The sequence below is a fragment of the Sinocyclocheilus anshuiensis genome, unplaced genomic scaffold, assembly GCF_001515605.1.
Source record: "Sinocyclocheilus anshuiensis isolate Anshui unplaced genomic scaffold, SAMN03320099.WGS_v1.1 scaffold988, whole genome shotgun sequence".
Taxonomy (NCBI): Eukaryota; Metazoa; Chordata; class Actinopteri; order Cypriniformes; family Cyprinidae; genus Sinocyclocheilus; species Sinocyclocheilus anshuiensis.
Genome location: NW_015548246.1, coordinates 579,662 through 590,886, shown reverse-complemented (window position 1 = coordinate 590,886; position 11,225 = coordinate 579,662). Strand labels below are relative to the sequence as shown.

Sequence of the window (11,225 nt, the reverse complement as noted above, 5' to 3'; positions counted from 1 at the left end):
ACAAGACGATCGCGGATGATTTAGTTTTGAAACTAGGTGCAAAAGCGCCTGTTTGGCAATATTTTGGATTTTGAAAAGCCTGTTGACTTTTGCCGTTTATCTAAAGTGATTTTGGTAGTTTTTTTAAACATTTGTTTCTTATTTAATTGGTTCCACATTGTTTGCTCATTTTTACTTTATTTAAACTTTGTGTCATTTATTTATTTTATTTGACATCAAGGTGTGCCTCCAAGCTTTCTTACTCGTTTTGCTAATAAACGTTCTACGTTTCTTATTTATTTGGTTATATATTATACGTTTACTTAGCCTATTTCCAGTTTTGTATACCTATTAAACTTTATGTAAGTTATTTGTTATTTTATATTAGGCATACCCTGCCCTATAGCATGGTGTATTTGTATTTGTTTTGTTAATAAAAGTGATATGTTATATACGCTAAAGTGAGTTTGACGTTGTATTTTGCTGTTGCATTCAAGCAATTGACGCCGAACTGCCGCTAATTCAAAAGTGAAAGTAAAATGCAGACGGTGCTTTTAAGCTATTTAAAAGCGACGGAAAGCGAGGAAAAGAGGGAAAATTCAAACGAACTAAAAACGAACAATTGCTTTACTCCGAATTGCCGCTATTTGAAAGTGAAAGTAAAAGTAAAACGCGCGCACAGCTTTTACAAGCTATTTAAAAGCGAAGGAAAGCGAGGAAAAGAAGGAACGCCCCGCGGTGATACCGGTATTACCGGTGTTGTCACACGTCGATTAACCGGTGGGAAAATTTCCTCACCGTCACAACCCTACTGGTGGCCCGCCACAGTATCAAAACTGACCGCCACAAATAGATTTTCCACAAGGCTTTGACTTCGTTGAATAAACATGAGCACTGCACATGTCAAAGTCAAAACCCGGTGCGGGTGTTTTTATATCACTGTATTTCTGAAGGAAACCAACTGTCTTCAGAAAATTATGGATGTAATTTTCATTTCATCTTGCCTGTAAAGTCTGATAAAGCAGCGTTTGTGAGCGCAGCGCTTATTTGATTACAGCTGTTACCGGGGAACCCTGATCTCTCCCGCTCTAAGCGCCTCCTGCTGGCAGAGAATGAATCTGCATATATATGCCACCACAAATAGAGTGCAAGTCTGCAGGAAACACCGCTTCTGTTATGAATATTATTCAATATTTTTTTGTGTTTTGCTTTGGTACCGAAATTGGTACCGAGAACCGTGGATTTTCACTGGTATTGGTACCGAATACTGACATTTTGGTACCGTGACAACACTATTACGTAGCTTACATTACTTGTAATGCGTTACTACCCCCGACACTGATAATCTAGTAGCGACTGTCATTTCTTCTTATCATTACAGTGTTAAAGTTGGCGTTGGCCATTTCAAATCGAGGCGTTATGTAGAAGCAATGAATGAGTACAACAAGGCCTTAGAGATCGACACAAACAACGTGGAAGCTCTTGTGGCACGTGGAGCTCTGTGAGTCACGATAAAACCATGTTCATGTGAAGAGACATATTTGTATGTTTATTGTTGTACTTTGTTACATAATTAAAGCGTTTACATAAAGAGTCTTGTTTTATTTGATTGTAGATATGCAACCAAAGGAAGCTTGATGAAAGCTATTGATGACTTTGAACTGGCCTTGGAGAACTGCCCCACGCACAGGAACGCCAAAAAATACCTCTGCCAGACACTAGTGGAAAGAGGAGGACAGTACGTCATCGAGAAATAGTGTTGCTACTTCTAGTTCTTCGTTGGAGATTAGTTTCATACTTGAGTGTGACAAAAAATAACAGAAAAAGTACACAAGAAATGCCTTGAGAAGTTATGCATTACGGTCCTTGATTCTGATTGGTTGAGCCGCGTTCAAAGCTGTTGTAAATTACTCTACAAACATACACCTTTGTTTACTTCTGTGTGTTGCTCGGCAACCACTTTGTTGGAACCACAACTGATTCTGAGGAACTACATTGTTTGGTGGAAGAATACTGTTTTTATTAATATCATTACACTTTAGTTGCTCTGTTTTATTTTGTGAAACCTTACTACGTATACGGAATAATCGTTTTATAAAAGCAATAAACCCTGTGAAGTCGTGGTTTACAGTGAATTTATAACAGCTTCGCGTCGTGCCTAACAACGCCCCTTAGCTGTTATAAATTCACTGTAAACCACGGCTTCACGGGGCTTATTGCTTTATTTTACCATGATTTTAGCTGCATTTACATTGCCGGCTTAATGATCAGATCCAATATTGTGACATCCTTTTTTGTGTGACCTGCCTTTTAAAATATACTTAAAAAGATCGTTCACCCCAAAATTTAAATTTGCTGTTGATTTACTCACCCTCAGGCCATCCAAGATGTAGGTGACTTTTTCTTCAGTAGGGCAGTAAAGACGATTTTTAGCCGAAACCGTGCTCCTTGATGATTCGTGAATTTCAAGTTAGTGGCTGCCCGTCTTTGAGAATAAAAAAGCAAACCAAAGGACACAGAATGAATACAACCAACCTGTCTGTCACCTGACATTTACATGCACATTATATTTAAGCTGATTATTCCGGTTAAGCTTTTATTCCAAACAAAAGATGAAATGCATCTATTCAGAATGTTCCCGTATGTGTGTCATGTTTGTTTTGTTTCTTACTGTTCACGTCTAGAAATAGCAGAGATGCTCACTCATACAGTTTGTTATAATTAAACCTTGCTATTTAAGTGCAAGGCTTGTGCAATCACCCAAAACACCCTAGAAATCACCTATAATTAACCAATTGTAATGCTTGAGCAGCTACCAAAACACCATACCAGCCATGTAGCAATGCCCTAACAACAGCAATATCCTTTTGTAAACCATCAGTCTTCAAGAACACCTTGGCAACCATCATAATAAAGGTCCAGTTTGTCAAATATCAATATAGACTATGTAGATAGGAAGACTCACTGCATTAATATTGAATTCAGTTGTTGTGTGGAGGTGTGTAGGCTGTGGTACATCATCTTTAGCATTCTTTGAGCACTGGATTTTGTAATAATTTCGGTATGCCTTAAATTCTTCCAAAATGAGTTTTGATGGAGCTCTGTTTTGTTTTTGTTTTTTTTTTTGCATAGACTTGAAGAGGAAGAAAAGTTGGTGACTGCTGAGGGTCTCTACAAAAGAGCCATTGTATTAGATAACACATTTCAAGGGGCAGCAGAAGCCCTGGAGAAACTTCAGCTACGCATCCAGGTGAGCTAGATAAACCTGTCTGTCATGAATGCATGGTTGGCCACCACTGCAGATTTTCTCAGAATAATAGCTTCCAGTGTTACGGGTAACCAGATACAGTCTTGTGTTAAAGGAATAGTTCACCCAAAAATGACACTTTGCTTAAGGTTTACTCACCCTCAGGCTATTCGAGATGTAGATGAGTTTGTTTCTTCATCAGATTTGGAGAAGGCCATCCAAGATGTAGATGAGTTTGTTTCTTCGTCAGATTTGGAGAAATGTACCATTACATCACTTGCTCACCAATGAATGTGAATGGGTGCCGTCAGAATGAGAGTCCAAACAGCTGATAAAAACATCACAATAATCCACAAGTAATCCACACCACTCCAGTCCATCAGTTAACATCTTGTGAAACCAAAAGATGCGTGTTTGTAAGAAACAAATCCATAATAAAGGCCAAATAATACATAACACTTCCTCCAGTGAAAAAGTAATTTCATCTGAATCAGTAGAGAAAAATGCACGGATCAAGCACCGATCTCTTCTCAAGACATTAATCTGGGGTGGTGTGGATCACTTGTGGATTATTGTGATGTTTTTATTAGCGGTTTTGACTCTCATTCTGACGGCACCCATCCACATCCATTGGTGAGCAAGTGATGTAATGCTACATTTCTCAGAATATAATGAAGAAACAAACTCATCTACATCTCAGATGGCCTGAGGGTGTGTACATTTTTAGCAAATTTTCATTTTTGGTACACTGATACACTGCATTTTTTTCTTTATCAAGACGTTCATTTTAACTGTCGAGTATTGCAGTACTGATGAAGTATTTTTGTCATTTATGTGTCTATCTGATCTTGGACCTGTGAAACCTGACTGATGGGACCTTTAACCCTGATTGCACTGGGTTGACATAAATGCCCCATGTGGAAATGAAACCCCACCACCTTTGGTTTGTATTCTGTTCCTGGTACGACGGTAACTGCATCTCATGATCATTGCTGAATATAAAATGTTTTCTCGCATTTTGTCTTTGCTTAACATCCTGGGGTGTGAAAACGGCACTTGTGCGAAATTGCTCGTGCTGGATGCCTGCACGCATGCATGCTTGATTAATTTCCTGAAAATTGTTCCAATTTTACCCTGTCAATGAACTGCTTTAAAGAAATCGCTTGAATTGAAAGAGCAGGAAGCTGCCAAAGAGCAGGAAAAAACTAAGACCGTGGAGACAAGTGCAGAGAAATTGCGTAAGATCCTAAAAGAAGAGAAAAGGTAACGTCATCGCCACCATATTCATTCACGATGTTATTCCTCTTAAGCACATATTTGGTCACATACACACTGCATCTAAATACAGTTGTTCTGTACACACAGTAGGGCCACACCAAGGATGATAAAGTATGGAAGGAATGATGATTTTTGTAATCACTTTTTTTCCAGCTGATAAATGATGTAAACATTGAGAGCCAATCAGAATCCATCTTATTTTAAAGAGCTTGAGCATTTAAAATGACAGGTGACATAACAGCTGTTAGTTTATAATAAACAGGATGATGTAGTTATCGTTCTTGGTGTGAACGGGCCTTAACAACTGAATTTACATTAAATCTATATAGTTATGTAACGCATAGCAATGTCAGTTGTTGAAATTCAAGGAGTGACATCTATATACCATTAAGCGATAATTTAGGTCATTCAGTCCAACATTTAAATTAGGGCTGGGCAATATACTGAATATTCACAATATATTCACCATGATTATTCTGGTTATATAATGTTAAAGGGCACCTATTATGCCCCTTTTTACAAGATGTCTTGGGTGTCCCCAGAACGTGTCTGTGAAGTTTCAGCTCACAATAACCCTATTATATCATTTTGAAAATGCCTTTTCTGAGTGGAAGCGGAAACACGTTGTTTTATTTGCATGCCTCTTTAAATGCAAATGAGCTGCTGCTCCCCGCCCCTTTTCCAGAATAGGAATGTGCCTTTACAGCTGGTATATCAGACATTCTGCTAAAAACCTCTGTTTGGTTTTGTTTATCATGCCTATTGTGCTGAAATCATGTGTTTTAAAGCAATATCAGTTTAAACTTGTGATATACGGTTTTCTGAGCGCACACATCTGAAGCACACGCACAGAAAGCATGTCACACGGCATGAGTACTACACTAAGTTCTCTTTCATGTCTTATTGCGCTTAAACTGTCAAATACGTTTATAAGTTATAAACACAGTCAGTTACGTCTGTGAAAGTAAACAGCTGGGAAGGAAATCGCATGTTTATGTTAGATCTTAAGTGACGGCATTGCAATACAGTACCTATACCGCTGTTAATATGAGCCAAACAATAAAATAAAAGCAGAAAATCACTCACCGCTCTGGACCAAGGTTATTTTCGTAAACGAAAACTAAGACTAAAACGATTGATGAAAAAACAATTTCGTAAACTGAAATAAAATAAAAACGTCAAAATAATTGAAAAACTAAAACGAAACTAAACTAACAACAGTTATTGAAAAACTAACTGAAATAAAATAGTAATTATCAAAAATATTTGTTTTCGTAATCATTACGTTCTCACCCCTTGGCGGAAAAATATACGAGCTGTGTGGAGGTTTACAGCAGCACTAATTTAATTCTGTACCAGACCAGAACCGTTTGACATAAAGACCGCGAGTCGCGACCCGAACCTCACTCGCATTAAATCTATTACATCAGGTAAGCAAGATTATTTATTTTGTCATGTAACACAAGCAATCAAACCAACATTAGGCATTCTAAGTTGGTGCTTTGAAGAAAAACGGACATGCTACTTAACAGAACATGATAATTAACAGAAAAAAAGATGAGAACGCGCATCCTTTCTGTAAACAACACACAAATTAAGCACGACTTGTGTAGATTAATTTAGTAAAAAAAAAGGCTTGCCTGCTTTCTTTAGTGTATATTTGTATAGGCCTACTTTTACTATCTAATCAATCTCGGCATGCGTTAATTTTGTGTTGCTATATGTTTGTCTCACTAAGGTTAAATTATGCCTACGTCTTTCTTTGGCCTGCGCTCTGGAAGTGATCTGTTAATTCTGCTAAACTTGAATTAAATCTGAAACTAAACTATATAAAAACTAAATAAAAATGCGTTCACAAAATAAAAACTAAACTAAAACTAACAAAAATATGAATTAAACTAATAAAAACTAAACTGAATTTTATAGCAAATTTGAAAATGATATTAAAATAAAACGAATTAAAAAATTTAAAACTATAATAACCTTGCTCTGGACTGAATAACATCTATAGCTTTAATAAGAAGACATTTCTTACTTGAATGCTGCTTTTTAAATGCTCTAGCGTGAAGATAAACATGGCAGATTGTGTGCGGCTCACTCAGGGCGGGGTCTCTGCTAATACAGCAGTGTCTGTCAACAGTCGTGGGCGGGGCTTGTAAAATGTGACATCACATTGTACAGATTCTGCAAACGGCTTGTTCTGAGACACTGCTTATGATTTATGGGGCGTAACTTTTTTTCTCGCTGTAGTATTGTCGTCGTGGAGACGCTGTGTTGTTTCCAAATATGGTAAGGGGTGTGACATTTCGGACAGTGTTCGGCCAATCACAACGCACTGGATAGCTGGCCAATCTGAGCACACCGTGCTTTTCAGACCGATGAGCTTTGTAAAAATCGACGCGTTTCAGAAAGGCGGGGCGGAGAAGAGCAACAACAATGTACGGTATGTGGAAAATAATGTGTTTTTTGAACCTTAAACCACGTAAAAACACATTGTATTGCACCAAATACACAAAATAATGTTATTTTCAGCATCGTCATATGACCCCTTTGCGTTGTTTTCAAATGCATCTGCTTACATACAATCATTTATTTCTGCTGCTGCTTCAGTGTGTCTTGATCCGGAGATTCAGTACTCGTTCAGAAGATGTGTAATAGCGCCTCCTACCATATGGTAGTGAAGACACAAAGACGGAAAATTCTTTCAATTGCAGGGAAAGAGTTAAACTATATCGCCTAGCCCTGATTTAAAAATGGTTTGTCAGTGCCAAAACTTTGCATTGTGTATGTGACCATTGAAAAGTACTTCTTCCATCAAAAAAGGTAAGAACTCTTCTATTTTACGGTTTTAATCATTGCTGACGCCCCATTTTTTGACGGGGCTAACAATGTCTTGCAAGTTTCAGCGTGCTGTTTGCTTTCATGTAGAATGAAGAAGAAAAGGAAGCGGTCGACCTCTTCCTCTACATCCTCAGATACGTCTTCAACTTCAAGCGATGACTCTTCTTCAACGAGTCGTAAAAAGTCGAAGAAACGGAAACACAAGCGCCGCCGCTCATCTCACGGCAGTAAGAAACACAAGCGGAGAGCGTCGTCTTGTAGCGATAAAACGGTAGATGATGACATAGAGTGGTTTCCCGCTCCTGCCAACACCTCCGCTTCCTACATCGACCAGAAACAATCCATAAGCAAACTCATCAGCGAAGGAGAACAGTCTTGGGAAAAAAGCCGATGTGAAGATGGCAGAGGTAGGTTAGATGATGCTATTGACAGAAGTCTGGAGAACCTCAAACATGGAGCCCAGTCTGAAGCGTCTAGACCGGGACGTCCCGATGTGAACGGCGAGGTTACAGATCAACACAGGACTCAGAGCATCTCTGAATGTGCCAGAAACAGGAGGGATTCATCCTCAACCCAGTCCGAATATTCCCAAAAATCTGATCGCTACTCTAAGGAATTTTCTTTGCAAGGCAGAAAACGTAGTGAATCAGAACGAGGCGGGAATGAGAAGATGGATAAAGGAGAGCGAAATAGTCATGATCAAGATGACGGCAGGAAATCTTCTGGTGGATCCCTGAAAAAAGATATCCCTTCCAATTTGTTGGACATTTTCAGTCAAATCGCTGAATTTGAGAAGGAAAAAAAGCTGCAAAAATAAAGTAGTTGCTCTTTAGGGCTGTCAGGAGTAACATTAGTCGTGGTTTCAATACTGGAACTAGCAGGTTTAACCCTCAAGTATAGTAATTGAAATATTTGCTAGTTTACGAAAAGTTGTTCAGAACTGTTTATTTTCATAATTTCAGGTTAGATATTTTTTTTTTGCTTTGGGGGGAAGCAGCCTGTCTCTAAAAAAAAACTGCTATAAAACTGAGCAGTGGCCAAAATGTGTGATGCAAATGATGCCTCAGTATTATACATTGCATTCAGTATAATGTCAGTGTTCAAATAAACAAATGTAATGGTCAAAAAGTGCTATCGTGTAGTGTTTGCTCTTGTCTGTTTAAACCGTTTTTTTATTTCCTATGGGATGCAAAGTGGTCTTCCAGCAGGGGTTAAAAGGCAGTCATCAGCTAAGCCACATTAAAGTTTTAGGACTTTGCACACTAAAATATAATGCAGACTTTGAGAAATATCAAGTTGCATTTGACAGTTAACTTAGTAGTGTGTCAACTTAAGGTTCATTTTAATGCTCTTCTTGGTATTATAATGAATTATTAAAATCTTAAGACAGTTTGCTTTAACAAAAAGAGAGAAGAATAATTGGATTTATTTAAATCCATGCTTGTTTTTTTGCAATATACTCATTTCAAAAACAGTGAGATCTGAAATGGACAAAATCTGTAAAATGATTACCAATTTAAACAATATTCTCAAAAGATGATGTTTGTTTTTTTTCGGGAGAAAAAAACATTGGAATATTTCTTAATAAATTGGCCATTTTTCATGCACTTAAATCTGAAGCTGAAGGAATGTAAAATTCATCCCTTGTTAACTCAGTTGTGTTATAGTGAATAAAAAAAACTAACTTTGTTTAAACTGTTGTTTTCAATATTTTATTACATTATTTTAAGACATATGATGAGGACAAAAACTATTGCTACCTGGGTTAAAACTAAGAAATAGTTTAAAGAAAGTACTATGAATATTCACTTGATGTAGACCTATTTATTGGATTATTGTTTTAGTTCGATATTGCCACTGTACATATGAAATATCAATTCAAAATGTCACTCTTTTTCAGATTCAGTGTGTAGTCCATCAGAGGGCAGTGTAACACTGGACATCCTCTGTAATGGGCTTTGATGTCCTTTTGCCCTCTCATAATATTGTAATAACACAGCCTTACATTAACTGAAGTACAGTCCATTAAAGTCAAATGCAACACACACATATTTTCAATGAGCAAAAAAACAAACGATAAACAATGAAATAAGACCGTTAAATTCAATAGGTTTGATTCCATTGATTGACTTACAGGAGAGTTACTGCTGCTTAATCGAGTAGAATAGGGGTTTTGACTTTTCAATACCAAGGACCCCTGAAAATGTGATGATCCCTTCCTAAAATATATTTCCATACTATATACGGTGAATACATGTAATTATATTTAATGTAATTTTACAGTAAAATACTGTTAAAATGACAGTTTTTGGAAGTGAAAACGAAAAAGTCATTCTATAATTTACAGCAGGGCTGTCCAAACTCCAGCTGAATGTACTGGCAAGCAAACATAAGTTTGTAGGGCCACTCAAATTTTTTTTTCAAGTATACACAATATATAATGAATAAAAGCTCATATATACCTGTATAGCAGAAGTCGTGGGCACTAAAGGTCCACTAGTCCTTGAGTAAGTCGTAATAATGGCTGTGGGCTTAGGACAGACATGACTGCGTTTGATGAAATGGCAGATTTTCTGTCCAGGATTTACCCATCATCCCTCTGTGCCACTCAGTGATGGGAAACTGGATGGGCCCTTTCAGAGGAGAAATTTGGTTTGTATGAAGCTATTCTCTGAAGGGATAATCGGACTGAGGAACATGCTGACTATGAAGAGGCTTTCAGTTCAAACTGAAACGGGAAAAAGACATCATGTGGTTAAACTAAAGGAAGCACTACTGAGTTCTTGGGGCATGACTTCATGCTCGAAAGGAAAATGAACATGAAGTCTTACCAGTGCCTTAAGTTTTTGATTAATTAGAACGTAAAGGCCCTTTAAACTTCTTGGACAAAGGAACACATTAGATTTAATAGCAAGAAAGAATAACTCTTCCAGCTGTAGAGAACCAAATCTCATGGCCCATCCGTACGTCCCTCGTGGGTTTATATTTTTGTTTCGTCAAAGAAAATGTGGCTGTGATCATAGTCTGTATCTCATATTCTAGCAATGTGATCACATTCGCAAAATTTGGCGGGAAAAAAGTCAATTTCCCGTTGTTAATAGTGTAGAGATGTAGCATGGCTCGCATAATCACTTTAAAACCAAGCAGTTTTTCTGCAAATTTGCTTGATCATCGTCACGTGAACATGAGCAAAATCTGTGTGGGCAAGTTTTTCACGCTCATGCTAAACTTCCAATTGCACAGATTCCTATCGAAATGAATTCCCGCGAAATTTCACAGAGCAAACGGTAACCGCACGTTAAAGTCGTATTTACAGTAATGTTCTGGGTTCAATACAATTCAATACAAGTTAAGCTCAACAGACAGTATCTGTGATAATTACAACAAAATATCTTCTTCAGATTGCAAAATCGAGTAAACCACATTTACAGTACTTACAATGTAAGTCTGAGGCGAGGCAATATGGCGGGATAAATGCTAAATACCAAACATAAACATTAAACTATACCATGACACTAATTCTGTAGTTTTCACCACATCTCAAACGATGCAGGCCTATTGTGGTTAATAGAATTATGTGGTGGAAATGATGGTGGTGAAAATTTTTGATGGTCTTTGTTTGAAATGAAATGGCGAGTTTTGTCTTCATAAGCTGCTAGCATTTCATGTATCAAAAGTACACGCAATTACACAATATTTTCACATTTTCTTGCATAAATAGAGCATTTGAAAAGTAGCAAAAATGAACAATAAAAGTGAAAAAAAAAATAGATCTGTTTACATCTACGTTCTTTTTACTTCAGACGTTCTTTTTAACAATATCAGTTACATTCACTTTAGTCTGGCTGTTTTTTTTGTTTTTGTGTTTTTTTCAGTCAGA

The 11,225-nt window shown here is 37.3% G+C and overlaps 1 protein-coding gene across 2 annotated transcripts in view; it reads left to right on the top strand.

Moving 5' to 3' along the window:
* The window catches only part of LOC107655277 (tetratricopeptide repeat protein 14), a 15,322-nt gene extending 6,849 nt beyond the window's left edge, over positions 1-8,473 (top strand). For both annotated transcript variants that reach the window (XM_016442725.1, XM_016442724.1), the window contains exons 8-12: positions 1,361-1,480; positions 1,595-1,717; positions 3,112-3,229; positions 4,383-4,489; positions 7,433-8,473. In XM_016442725.1, coding sequence (XP_016298211.1) covers positions 1,361-1,480; positions 1,595-1,717; positions 3,112-3,229; positions 4,383-4,489; positions 7,433-8,162 — 1,198 coding nt within the window. In that variant the 3' untranslated portion in view covers positions 8,163-8,473. The remainder of the gene's footprint in view (positions 1-1,360; positions 1,481-1,594; positions 1,718-3,111; positions 3,230-4,382; positions 4,490-7,432) is intronic.
* The last annotated feature ends 2,752 nt before the right edge of the window (positions 8,474-11,225 follow it).